This window comes from Pogona vitticeps, chromosome 4 (assembly GCF_051106095.1).
Source record: "Pogona vitticeps strain Pit_001003342236 chromosome 4, PviZW2.1, whole genome shotgun sequence".
Classification (NCBI taxonomy): Eukaryota; Metazoa; Chordata; class Lepidosauria; order Squamata; family Agamidae; genus Pogona; species Pogona vitticeps.
In genome coordinates, this window is record NC_135786.1 from 20,884,509 (window position 1) to 20,898,106 (window position 13,598).

Sequence of the window (13,598 nt, forward strand, 5' to 3'; positions counted from 1 at the left end):
TTTTTAAAAAGTAGCTAAAACTATTGTAGTTCCTTTTAAAAACATGTGAATGGTCCCTGCAAAAGAAATGAAAGAGGTACGGTAATTTAAAATGGCAACTATAACAGTAAATAACTGCTGCCCCCCCTCTTTTATTATAACTGCAGCTAATTACTTTTAAAATGAACTTTCCAAACTCTACCATTAACAAACAAGAGTTATATTTTGGGATGACTGTCTCAGAATGCTGTGCTCCGGCTGGCTGTTTGGATTCTGGGAGTTGTAACGCACAAAGTCAACTTTTCTCAGCTCTGTAACAGATATAGAAAAATGTTTCTGCTTTTGAAGGGCACCAACTGTAAAAAGAAAGGCTTTTTCTACCTATGAGAAACATCCCACTCCTCATTTCTTCTCATTCTCCTTCAGTTTTGCAGGTGTTTGTGGAGCAGGTAGCTGGAGGAAGCCTCTCATTTCTCTTGCCAGATCTCCCCACTGAATTAGTGACACTGTTCCAGTTTTACAGCTACCTGGAGAAGCACCGTGTAAACAACTTGGAAAAACATTTGGCCAGATTTGCTAAAGAAGGTAGGTAGGAATCTGAAGAAGGGCAGCTCAGTCAAGATTTGGCTGGAGTCCACTTCCTCGTACAAGTTACTGCGAACCAATGAATCAGAACTGTCCCAAATGCCCTGTCATTAACAGCCCTGGTCAGGTCTTGCACATTAAAGGCTGTGACTTCCTTTGCTGATTCAACCAATCTCATTTTTGGTCTTCCACTTTTCCTGCTGCCTTCAACTTCTCTAGAATGCATTTTAAGCACATTATTGGCCCTTTAACTGTTTGCATGAGCCAGAGAGAGAGAGAGGGAGCAAGATTCCATGGCTCATCAAGAACATTTCAGTGCTTGAAGTTAAGAGTAAGGGCGATTAGATGGTTCCCTCTACCACTGCATGCACAGAAGCCGACCAAATTGGCAACTGAATCTTATTTCAACGCTGAGAGGGGAGAGCATCCCAAAATCTCTTCATCTCAATTTTTCTGAATTTCTCTGGTGAACCATCTGCATTTTCTGTTTGTGGTGGTTGGCTAAACTTTATAGGTTTCTCTTTGCATTGAAATTTCAAACATGGACGGACTTGCAGTTTTTTAAACTAATCTTTCCCTTTATTTGCATTTTTAAAATCTTACTTGCATACATTTGACTAAAGTGTATTTTTGGGCATCGTTTCAATTAGATTCCCATCAGATAATTCCTGACACCCCTCTTTTCCCTCTCCTTCAGTTTTCCTATCCTGTTTAATATCTCTGTCATGAAAAATTGTTTTTATGTCTATATCTATTGTATGATTTTTAATGTTGTTAGCCGCCTAGAGTGGTCCTGACACGACCAGATAGGCGGGATATAAAATAAATAAATAAATAAATTATGCACTTTTTTCTGAAACATTTCATAAACATCACCAAGTGTGCAAATCCTTGCAGTGCAGCACACAACAAGTACCCAGAAGAGCAAGAAGGTTCTTGTTGAGACTGTCTAGTCCATCCCTACTCAGGGCACCTGAGGACAGAAGGCTAGCTTGAGGTCACAGGCCAGTTTACCCAGCATGGACAGAGTTACTGTCCTCCAGTGCTTTGCTCCTGTTCCCCATCAGAGTCATGGGTCTGACAGCACAACAGCCACATTGGTTAGTCATGTATATTGTGTTTTTGTCTAGCCAGCAAGAAGCAGCTGGAAGCAGTTTATACACTTAGAGTGTGTAGGTTCATTCCCTTCCAGACGTAAATACTAATAAGCAGGTTTATGACCTTCCAACAGCAAATTTCTGCATCCTTTAAATTTTGGTGCCCTGGATCAAAACCCCAGTTAGCACTGCTCTAGTTACAACTGTTTCCTGCCTCTTAGCATCTGTAAAATGCTGTGTGATGGTGGACCATTGACCTGGCCAAGCATGACGGTAGATAATTGGTCTATGCTTTTCACACATTCATTCAGTTCCCATTATTTCTGTTTAAATAATTTTGGCTGATTTTAATCATAGTTGGAAGAACTTTTCTATGGCTACAACTGTGGAGAGGTGCCCCAGTCACAAGGCAAGACGATCTAGTATCCTGATTCAATATACAACAACTGAACAGCCGCTCAGAGTGGTCTATTTGATCAGATGGGTGGGATACAAATCAAATAAATAAATAAATAAAATAAAACTTCAAAGGGTAGTATGAACCTACAGTTGTTGTCATTAAGGAAATAAACGTTTTTCTTTCATAGGCAGGTAGTTGTGGGGAGAGAAGACAAGGAACAGGGACATTACCATTGATGGGATGGAATTGCTCTCTTTTTAGTAATGTTAACCGAGGACCTGCAACGTCCTGGGAGAATGAAGAAAATAAAGAAACTGAAAGGGAAGCGACTGAACCAGCTGCGGCCCCTTCCCCAGACCCTGCAGCTCCTGGCAGTCCTCCAGCTTGATGAAAACCATCGTGTGGCCAAAGCAGCCACATCATGTCTCTCTTGTGCAGCAGGCAACAGGAAGTTCCGAAAAATGGTATTCGTTTCCCCTTTTCCTCAGAATGTTTTATTTACTAACTTTAGAGAATATGTGTGCATCCATCCATCTGTGGGAAGACACCTCAGTACAGCAATAGCATTTGTAGTTCGCATGCAGAAGGTCCTAGATTCCAATGTCAAACTAAGCACTGAATGTTATGGATAGTCTGTAAGATCAGTCTTCCCTCCTCCAGCAGCATTCCTTCAGAAATGCTTCCCTCAGCAATCAGGATGGTAAATCAAACCCCTGTTTACCTTCCAATGACCAATCAAAAGAGTGAGAGGCAGTAAGATTCAAATTTGTACTGTTAATGTTTTTTTTTTGTTGTTCTTTAGGGGGAGGTAGCTAAGTTAGTCTATTTTAGCAGCAACAACAAAACAAAAACAAAAGTATTGTCCCACCTTTAAGGCTCAGTGGGAGCATTCATGGATTAGAATGCAGTGCTTAAGGAATAACCAGTTACTGTGAGCATTCGGTGCAGGCTGGGGAGAACTATCTATGTGGGCTGAAGGTACTTAAAGGACTAGTAAGCTAACGTTCAGCACTCTAACCTGCCTTTCCAGGTTAAGGATAGAACTCTAACCTGTATTTAACCTGTAATCAGTATTTCCTTTGCTTTTCAAAGAACACCAGCAAATTAGCTGTAAAATAGCTTCGGGTTGGCAATGCTACTTCAAACCAATGGTACAAGACAATGGTGAATGATTGAACACTACTATAATTTATATATCAGCACCTTCTGAAATATCTCATCCATTAGAAGGGAAAGTAGAGGGGTAGCAAATAGGTTGAAAAGGCCCCTGAGGGCTGAATTTAGATTCTGACATCAATGTGAAAGAATTTATGGAGGAAAAAAATTTCTATTGTATTTTCCAGGCTCTTCTTTTTTATACAGATGTCTTAAGCCACGAAGATTCAAAATTACAGCAAGCTGCATGTCTGGCCCTCAAAAATCTCAGAGTGAGTGCGGAGCAACTACGTACTACAGTAGGGGTCCTATTTGTTTCACAGGGCAGCCAGCAGAGGGAGCAAAAGTCATGTTGGCCGAAATGCAGGAAGTCATACCCTCCTGAAAGACAAAGTAGAGTTTCAGCACCAAATTAGATAATGCATAAAAATAATATGTAGTGTGCCCTGTTGCTTTTCACAGCAAATACAAGGCTGGGAAATCACAGTCAGGGCTGTACCATAGAGTGGGAGATGAGACCTTATCACAGTTCTGATTAACTTCCCAGCACAAGTTGATATTAGCCCTGGATGTTGTCTCCTGGGATTAATAGCCGTGGGTGGAGTAGGGATTGCTAAAATATAGGTTGTGCATTGCAATACATCCAAATTATTAATCTTTTGCCACCAGTATATATTGCATTTTTATTTGCTTGGAATCTTTAATGCTTAAGCAGAAATTTCACTGGACCAGGGAGAAAAAGCAGAGATGCACTGTAAACTGCTGGGCCAAAAAGAATACAAGTAATTTCCTTTGCACTTTTAAGACTGTATTCTAAATTCAGTTGGGAATTAATATTTTGTAACAGCAGAATGGTAATCCATGCCTCCTGTTGACACTGAGTAAACTGTGATTATTCTGCGGGGGTGATATTTTATTTACAGTTGTGTCCATTGAGCTTACTCTGGGTGTGTTTAAGGACAATGAGAGAGGAGTGGAAAACATGATGGGGCTAGATTTTTGGCTAGTGTTTCTTTGCAGTAATATTATAGTGTTAGTTTAATATGTATTGTTGTTACATGTATGGCTTTCTGTAGCTTGGTCTCATATTACTTGTGCATAGCACAAGAACAAACAGAAGCATGGCCATGCAGAAACGGAGAACGGCACAGGCAAATTCTGCGCCCTCATATTTTCTAATCTGTTTTCCAGCACTATTCCAGACTTCTGTTAAGCGTACTGCATGCTGGCTACCCCTGAGTTAATGTATTGCTCTGAAGGGCAATGAAACAGTTCTCAATGCTTAAAACAGCTGTCGGTGTTGTGCTTCTTTTATGAAACAGGGAATTGAAAGTATAGAGGAAGTTGCCAGGCTGTATCTGTCAGAAATGGAGGATGTGCGGAATGCGGCCAGAGAAGCCACTCTTTCATTTGGTAAACACTTTAGTGATTTTCCTCTCTGTCTGAGTTAACAAGTTAAAAAGTAGATACCTCAACTGCCATTGTTATTCCATGTTGGGGATTCTTACATCCTTTTATGGATGGAATGGAGCTTTGATGGAATGCAGTATCAACAACACAGTGTTAACTCTCACATTTTGCACGTTTCTAATCATTTGCAGTTTCTAACCAATCACCTGTATATAGGTATAAAAACCTGCCATGTTATCTATCTAATTTGTGGGTGGATTTAAAATGTGATCTGTCTTACCAGCATTCTAGCACAATGTAGCTGAGTATTCTGGCACGTTTTCTTGCTTAATTTAAAAGGAGCGGGGGCATGCGTGAAGGAGCGGGGGCTGCTTGTGTGGATGTGCGCACACTCACACTCATGAGCCAAGAGTGGGGGCCATTTGGGGGGCACATGAGCAAAGGGGCTGTGTGTGTGGGGGGAGTGTGTGCAGGGAGGTGGGAGATCTGTCTCCACAGCCTGGTCTAGGCCAGTCCATGGACCAGCACCGGACCGAAGATTGGGGACCCCTGCTATAGAGGAACAGATGAATACACAGCTCTTGACCATAGGAAATGTGCAAAGAAGATGGAGAAGTTATAATGGGAACCACTTATTTTCTAGTTCAGCTGTGGAAAAGTAACTGAAATGTGAAATTTTGGAAGAGGTAGCCGTTAGTCTCTGCAAGCATATCAGGCAAATCCAAAGAAACAAAACAAAACAATACCAAAGAAAAAGAGAGTGACAAAAACATGTGACACCTTGAAGTCTAATCATTACATTTTAATGTAAGCTTTCGTGGGCACATCCAGTTCAACGTACATTAAGATTAATGTCTGTTTTGTTTCTTTGGATTTTGTCTGATACGAAATGTGAAAAAAAAACACTATGTGACTATTTTCAGAGGGTTTGTCTAGAAAAATTGACTTTTCATGGCAGCCTCACTAATTTTTTATTAAAGTTCTTTAAACAGCAGCCAACTTTTGCTCAGCTCTATGAATCGGTGCAAGTATTTTAAGTAGATGTTTCAGTATTACTGGAGGAGGTTGTTAGACATGTAAAATTATTTCCATGTGACTGCACTCCTTGGGCTTCATCACTTCAGAGGCAATAATCTTTTGGGGAATGGGGAGTAGTTCTGTCATTCCATATTTTGGATTCCAACTTCCTTCATCCTTTAGCATTGGCTATATTTTCTACTAGGTCTTGTGGGAATTAAAAGTCCAACATCTGGAAGGTCACATCTGAAAGGCTCACGTCTGCTCTAGAGTAGTGCTTCCCAGCCTTGGGTCTCCAGATGTTCTTGGACTACAACTCCCAGAAATCCTGGCCAGCACACTAGTGGTGAATACTTATGGAAATTTTAATTCATGAACATCTGGGGACCCAAGGTTGGGTACCACTGCTCTAGAGGGAAGAAAAGCTCAGAGAACATTGGTAAAATGGTAAATCTTGTACATAAATAAATATTTGCGCAAAGGATTTCACGGCCAGGATCTAATGGTTGTTGTGGGTTTTTCGGGCTCTTTGGCCGTGTTCTGAAGGTTGTTCTTCCTTTCACCAGTCTCTGTGGCTGGCATCTTCAGAGGACATGAGTAGCACTGAGCACAGAGTGCTACTCTAGTCCTCTGAAATGCCGGCCACAGAGACTGGCGAAACGTTAGGAAGAACAACCTTCAGAACACGGCCAAAGAGCCCGAAAAACCCATAACAACCAAATAAACATTTGTTTATTTGCAATTGTTTTATGAAAATTGTTAGTCATTTTGATTGCTACTTTCCCATGGAAAAGTGGGATGTAAATGTAAATAATGAATAGAATTAAATAAAACCAGAAGACACATTTTACAGGGCAACAGTAGCTGTCTAATTCTCCCAGTTTGTCCCTCTCTTTCTGCAGGTGAAAAAGGACGACTGGCCTTTGAAAAAATGGACAAAATTTGTTGTGAACTGAGGGATATCATGGATCAAGAAGCTGAAATTGAGATTACAGTATTTTGAACTGTACTGTCAAAGATGACTGGCTGTTGAGTTTGGTTTTTAACTCGCTTTTATTAGCATGTGGAAAGCTCTACAAATTGGAGAAGAAATTGTAAAGTTGCATGCCTGTCTCAGGTGGATTTTTAAAATACCAGGAACCTCAAAGGAGGAACAATTTCAGGGTTTTAACACATTTGACAGGAATGTAGGACATGTTGGTGACTCTGCTCTCACAACAAAGAAATGCAAACTCTTAAGAATCTGAATTCATCTGTCTTCATTGTAAGAACAAATTAGTCTGGAGCGAATCTGGATTGAGATCGAAAGAGCATCTTTTAAAACCTGTTCATGGAATCTGCTGGATTTCAGTGCTGAAGCAGTTAAAACTCACAGAGGGATCAGTGTAGAACTTCAGTGGATTAAGGCCAGTAAAGAGGAGACAGCTTTTTATAACTCCAGATTGTGACAAGCAAACACTCTTTGCATAGACACAGAAGACAGAATACTTTGTACATTTATTTGTTTAATCTTGTAATTTAAAACTTTTAAACAAAGATTTCTAAATTCATGACTGGTTAGCTGAAGTAAAACAATCTGAAATCTCCTTCTGGGTTTCTTGCTGTGCCACTGGAGAGAAGATGAAATGCAAAGACATTTGGGTCTTTAAGAAAAAGAAATGTAAGGGACATGTTGATCTTACCTACTTTCTACAATTAAATCTACACACACTTAAATTTTAATTTGAACTTGTGGAATAGGCTACTCCATGTGTGTTTTTTTCATTGTAGATCTTACCCAAAAGTAGATTTAGAACGTAGTCTCTCTTGCAGATTGCTGTTTACATGGTAGCAATCAGATTCCAAATTTCAACCAGCCATTTAGTCTTCTTTCTGCATACAAAAAGCTATGAGATTGACTCCCCCCAAACCAACTAAATATTTAGAATGTGCACTGCATCTCTTACCACACTTGTATCTTTTGTGGGGAGGGGGGCATTTTATTATCCCAAGATCCATGAATGTGGCTTGGAGTTATGAAAGATATCAAAAACCATTTGTTAGTTTTTTGAGTTGACCCTGAAAGATTAAGTGAATACTGTATAAATTCCAGGTGGTAAGGTCTAATGGCATGGGATAATGCCTACTTCTAAGACTCTTGCTTAGAGCATAACCAAAAACTATTTTCATGTAACCTATGGGTGTAATATTAAGTACAGTTACCTAGAAGTTTTACTGAACCCACTGACACCTACATTGGAGTAAACAAACTAAAGCTTTGAATGCATGGGGTGATTTTGCTTTTGAGATAACAGTGTGTGTAAGCACACACAGGCATGCAAGATCCTACCACTGGATCTTATCCCTTGACATTTAATGTACATATTTTATACAGTACCTTGTGCTTTGTACTTTTTGGTATTTATTGCTGAAATTAATTTACCTTTTTTTTTTTTTAAAAAAAAGATTTTATTAAAGTATCTGAAATTACATTTCATTTTTCTTCATCCTTGACATTAAATGCAAAACAATGTATTTGAGATGGTCTGCGAAGACAAAATAATTCAGATTTGCTAGCAAAAGTGGGACAATTAATGCTATTTCAAGTGGGTCCTTTTTCTAATGCTCAGTTAACATACTAAGAGCGGTGTGCTGTATTCAATCAAAGGGCTATCTATGTAGTCTAGCATTCTGTTCTTTCCAATGCTTTAATGAGAAACCCTCAAGAAGGGCAGGACAATGAAGCTCCGAGACACAGTAGGCTTTCTTCAATAGCATGCTGCAAAAACCCCCCAGCACTGCCTGTTTCTAGTCAACTTTCACGTTACATTCAAATACAGGGAGCTCCTGATTAGTATGAACAAGCTATATTGAATCATGTTTTAGGAATCTGGCTTGTGATCAAAAGATAAAAGTTAGTCAACCTTGCAGATGTTTTGGACTACCATTTCCACTAGGGCCAATCATCATGGCTTATAAAGATACTAAGAGAGCTGTAGCTCAATCATCCTAAAGGTGCCCAGTTGATTTGTTATGTTGTTACGTACTGTCAAGTTGGACCTAACTAATAGTGATCCTAATAAGGCTTTCTAGGTAACTGAGATATTTAAGAAGTAATTTTAACAGTTCCTCACTCCCACTGAGATGATCAGGGATTCAAACCCAGGCCTTCTGAGTCCTAGTCCATTGCTCTATAGTACACTATACCATTTGCTTATAATAGGTTAAAGCGAACCATTTCCCAACCTTGGTTGTAACTGGAAATTCCAGCTTAAAAAACAGAAATGCATGTTCCCAGCTTCCTCCATGCAGCTGTGCCAGAGATATAGGTGTTGGGGAGAACATGTAAGGCTGAGGTTCGTACATGTAGCATTGTGGCTGAACTAACCCAATGTTTAAGATTCAGCATTAGTTCTATTGGTCCAAGATTCAAACCATATGAGTTTTGTCCCCTGAGCTCACAGCTGTTTCCACAAATTGTTCATGCTCCTTACTGAAATTAAACTAGGATGGTGGGGGAGAGGAGTTTTCACTCATGCTGCATTAAAAAGCAACCACTCGCATCTCACAGACAAACCTATGAAGTTGGAAGTTGCATGTATGCTGGCCTCACAGCACACAGCTTGGTTTGATGCAGTGCCTTTGCAGCTACTTTTTTAAAAAAAGGTGGAGGAAATGGAGACATATCAGACAGATGCTTCTTTACAAAAGAATTTTATTGTTGCGGCTAAAATGAGAACTGAAAATCTGTATGGGAAATTGAAAAACTGTACAGTTTTACTGAAACTGTGAGGTCATTGTAGTGCCTTACACAAAAGACAATATACCTGAAAATGTATTATACCAAAACATTTAGCTTGTGGATTTTTTTTCTAAGTTTTATTTTATTTATTTTTTTACAAAAAGTTGTCTATGGCAATCTGTAAAAAAGAAAGACCTGATGAGTAAATATTTTGCTTAAGGCATATAGCAGAGCAGCTCACTAACTTTCTAACAAGTTTAAACATGGATTTTTTTTTCCATTCCCCCCCCCTCAAATAGGTTAACCAGTACATCCACTTTGAAACGCTACTGTATATACACACCCAAAACTACTACATACATATACAGGACATCAAAACAAAATGCTTACAATTCAGCTTTATAAGCCTTATACACACCTCACTGGGCTTAACTAGGGCATTCTACTGTATGTTTTCTCTACAGTACAACTCTTTCTGCAGTTCAAATAGATAAAAGGCAAATAGTGACACTGGTAGGCCTAAAAAGGGCAAGTTAGCCAGAGCTGGTATTTTCCCCTACTCTCTTCAACTCTGGATAGGAAAAAGATGTTTAGTTCTTCCTAATTAAAGGTATGAAAGTACAGTACAATCAAGTCCCTGTGGATTCTACAGAGAGACATTCTGGATTCAATTTTTTTCTTCCTTGGAAGAAGAAGAAGATTATAATTATTTTATCACCCATTGCGTTGGGTTTTTTTTTTTTTGGATCAAGACTGAGTGAGTTTTGATTATTATTTTTAAATTCCTTGTTCTCTATAGAACAACAATAACAAAAGAACAGACATTAAATCTTACTTTGGTTCCAGAGGCCTTTTCAAAAAAGAAAAATGGCGGGGGTGGGGGGGGGAAACACTGCTTCTTTGGAGAATCAGAAATGAAATTTGTGTATCAGGACACTCATGTTTCAGCTATTTGCATCATAAAACTAGGGTGTGTGCACATGAGAGAGGTGTGAATATGGCTTGTACACACACTGGAATGTTTGTACTATACTTGGCTGAAATGAGTGGTATACAATGGGGTTACCAAGGCATACGTAGAAAACTGAATAAAAACTCATCTTTTTGTTTGTTTGTTTGTTTTAAAAAGAGAGCGAGTGAGAGAGAGAGAGAGAGCGCATACACACACACCCCTACCAACCTATTGGCTGAATGAAGTTACTTCAGTAACAGCCTTGGAACCACAGCCACTTAAATGATCAGGTCATGCAAGTATAATCTGGGCACATCAGAAAGCCAAAATATGAAAAATTCTTCTAACCTTTCAAGCGCATGGATTTTGATCAGAATATTTTTACACATGCATTTGAATAAAAATGGGATACAAATGCTGTTTCTGAACAATATTCTACTGAACAACAGTATGATGGGGACAAAGCAATCACTAACTGTATAGTAAAATACACAGATGAGCCATTATATAGTTACACCATTTTCTATACGCATATCAATATTTTTCATGTTTCCAATATTACTATTAAATATTGATCACTTAACAATGTTCCTCCGTTCAAATTCTGGTCTGAACAACAATCTCACAGGTAACTTTTTCTGTAAGATTCCCATGACTACCTGAGGATTTATTATTGTACTTTTAGAAAGCCCTTAATGCAAGCTTAGCTTTTAAATCTCACTTTTTAATCAAATATCTTCCTTCCTTCCCCGATACCTTTAATTAACACCTTACCGGCTTAAGGGAAAAAAAAACAACCTAAAATTTGTAGAGAATTGTGGAGAACAAAAATAAATATGGAGTGAAAGTCTCTACTGTCATTGATTTTTAAGGGGGAATGGTGCTTAAGTGCTATATTACTAGCATGCAGAATTTTCAAAGCAGTGATTAGCTACACTGCACATAAGTGGTCATGGTTGTACTTTGAAACATTAGTGAATAAATTTGCCTTGTTCTCTATACCACAAAGGATTTATCTGTGTTATGATGTCTGGTGCTAAACAAAAGGAGGTGCTAACTGTTAATTATAATTAATTAACTGAATTAAAATTAACAGTCCACTGCCCCAGTCTTCCATTGCCTAATGAAATAAATATAAAATACAAGATTGGCTAACATTTTGCCCTCATCTTAACAGTTATGTTTAGTTAAGCTAGCCTGTGTATAAAAAAACAACTTCAAAGTGCAAGTCCATACAAGTCTACTTAGAAGTAAGCCCCAGTGAGTTCAATAGAGCTTAATCCCAGGTATAGGATTGCATACTTCAGACTGGCTACTAAATAGCATTACTGTAAGCCAAATACAAATCAATCTTGAAATCTTTGTACTTTTAAAAAAGCCAACAAAAATGAGAAACCACCAACACAAAATGGCTAGTAGATCTGCACAGGCAGGTGTGGTAGCGCCCGCATCCGCATCTCTGAAATGAAGGTGTCTCCAATCTTAGCTACTTGAAATCTATTGGGAAACATTCCCAAAAGGTCTGTGTATTAAGGAATGTTGCTATCATCAAACGCCTCTTTTGAACACAAAGTACATTCTTCATATGGCAAGTCTAGCGTGAAACTGCATTTTACATTCCAAATTATGGCGAAGTTTAACAAGTGGTTGTTTTTAGAGTAAGTAAATGCTGGTGGACATATTTTGACTGCATCTCCATTCCCATCTTCCAAAAGTTAAGAAACTATAGACATATATAGATATTTCAGATGCTGCAATTCAACAGCAAGCGTGCACAGAGTGCAAAAGAAGATCTACAATAGATGGTATTGGATTGGGAGGACACAGCATCTATTGTGTCCAAAAAAGTGGGCACAAAAAGTTAGTTGCTGACCTGTAGGAATGCCCTGAGCAACAGCAGATGGCCATTACACTAGACATGTAATAACAGCAAATATTACCTGCACTGTCAACAATATCTAGGATGCAATCCAATTGAGGGGCACAGGAGAGGGTTGCTACTACATAATCTGCATTCATTCACTGCAGTTCCTGACCAATAGCCAAGGTAATTAACAGAGGTTACACAGAAGTGGTTCTTTCGAGACTGAGCCCTCAGTTTGTAATCAGGTGTGCAGTATAGAGCTCTCCTGTCTCAAAAAGAGCTGTACATTCTTCAGGGGAGGTGTATGTGTGGGTGTATAGTGGTGTTTTAAAGAACCCAATCACATATTTGGTTACAAACACTTGGAAAATACAAGCAATTTTCACTTGTGTCTAGTTTCTTTTTCTGAAAAACAGTTGAAAGGAAAAAAAACTGGCTTTAAAAGACTTAAAAAAACAACAATGTGTTGTAAACTCTTATTATTCCATTAAAAAAATAAGGAAAAAAAATGAAAAACACAAGACTTATTTGGCATATTCTCTGCTTACTCCTGAATATCTTAAGGCCCTGAGATTAGAATATTATGTTCTTGGGACCATAGGGCTAAAAAAATTAAACCCTAGTGCATCAACTTTCTCTTTAAGCCCTCACCATAGTTCCAGCTATTCAAATTTAAGATATACTTCCACCGGGACAAGGCTCAGTTGCCCTCCTTTAGCTTTTATTCTTTTTTCTTTCAATACAAACAAGTTAAACACCAATAACTTTACCGATGTTTCAGTACCACCATCTCTGGCAGGTCCATCAATGAAAACACACCCTGTAACAGAGGTACGCCCCTGCTGTCAGGACAGTGAACATGCAGATGTTGACCAGAAATGGTTTCCAAATTGACATCATGTTTTCATCCTCCTCCTCTTCTGGCTTCACCATCTCTTCACTATGTGGCGCAGCATCAACAGTTCTCTTCCTAAGCTCAGTGTCTGGATTAGTGCTGTGGAACAAGGGTAAATATATCCAGATGAGAAGAATGCTTTGCCAAGTGAGGAGAGAAACTTCAAATCTTAGAAGCAAATGCAGAGATAAAAAGGAGTGATCGATAATTTCAGGTACAGAAGACGGCATGGAGGATGGTCCATTAGATTAAGCAAGACACTGCCCTCCTTGGCCCATGCAATTTCAAGCTGGACTACTTCCTCCTGCCTCTACTGAAATAGGAGTACAGTCCACACTGCCTTAGCAGAGAATCGAGTTTCATAGTATGGATTCTCCAGTTCAGTGAGATGGTACAAGTTAAGGCGATGCACTACCATGTCTTTGCAAGAATCACTGCAAGGATGAGGAAAAAACTGTAACTGGTTGGCTTAGCCTCTGCTGATTTTGGCTTCGGCTTTCACTAATCACCTGCTCTAACAGTT

General features: G+C 39.0%; 2 protein-coding genes across 6 annotated transcripts in view; one reads left to right on the plus strand and one right to left on the minus strand.

Annotated features, from left to right (window-relative positions):
- The window catches only part of RIPOR3 (RIPOR family member 3), a 145,979-nt gene extending 137,865 nt beyond the window's left edge, over positions 1-8,114 (plus strand). For 3 of the 4 annotated variants that reach the window (XM_078392184.1, XM_020779503.3, XM_072996853.2), the window contains 5 exons: positions 406-564; positions 2,323-2,525; positions 3,405-3,488; positions 4,539-4,629; positions 6,546-8,114. In XM_078392184.1, coding sequence (XP_078248310.1) covers positions 406-564; positions 2,323-2,525; positions 3,405-3,488; positions 4,539-4,629; positions 6,546-6,646 — 638 coding nt within the window. In that variant the 3' untranslated portion in view covers positions 6,647-8,114. Of the gene's footprint in view, positions 1-405; positions 565-2,322; positions 2,526-3,404; positions 3,489-4,538; positions 4,630-6,545 lie in introns of those variants that run through there. The other variant, XR_013544479.1, reaches the window with a different exon arrangement.
- A 1,206-nt stretch (positions 8,115-9,320) lies between these two features.
- Positions 9,321-13,598, minus strand: part of PTPN1 (protein tyrosine phosphatase non-receptor type 1) — a 78,814-nt gene continuing 74,536 nt past the window's right edge. For both annotated transcript variants that reach the window (XM_072996855.2, XM_020779500.3), the window contains one exon: positions 9,321-13,174. In XM_072996855.2, coding sequence (XP_072852956.2) covers positions 12,985-13,174 — 190 coding nt within the window. In that variant the 3' untranslated portion in view covers positions 9,321-12,984. The remainder of the gene's footprint in view (positions 13,175-13,598) is intronic.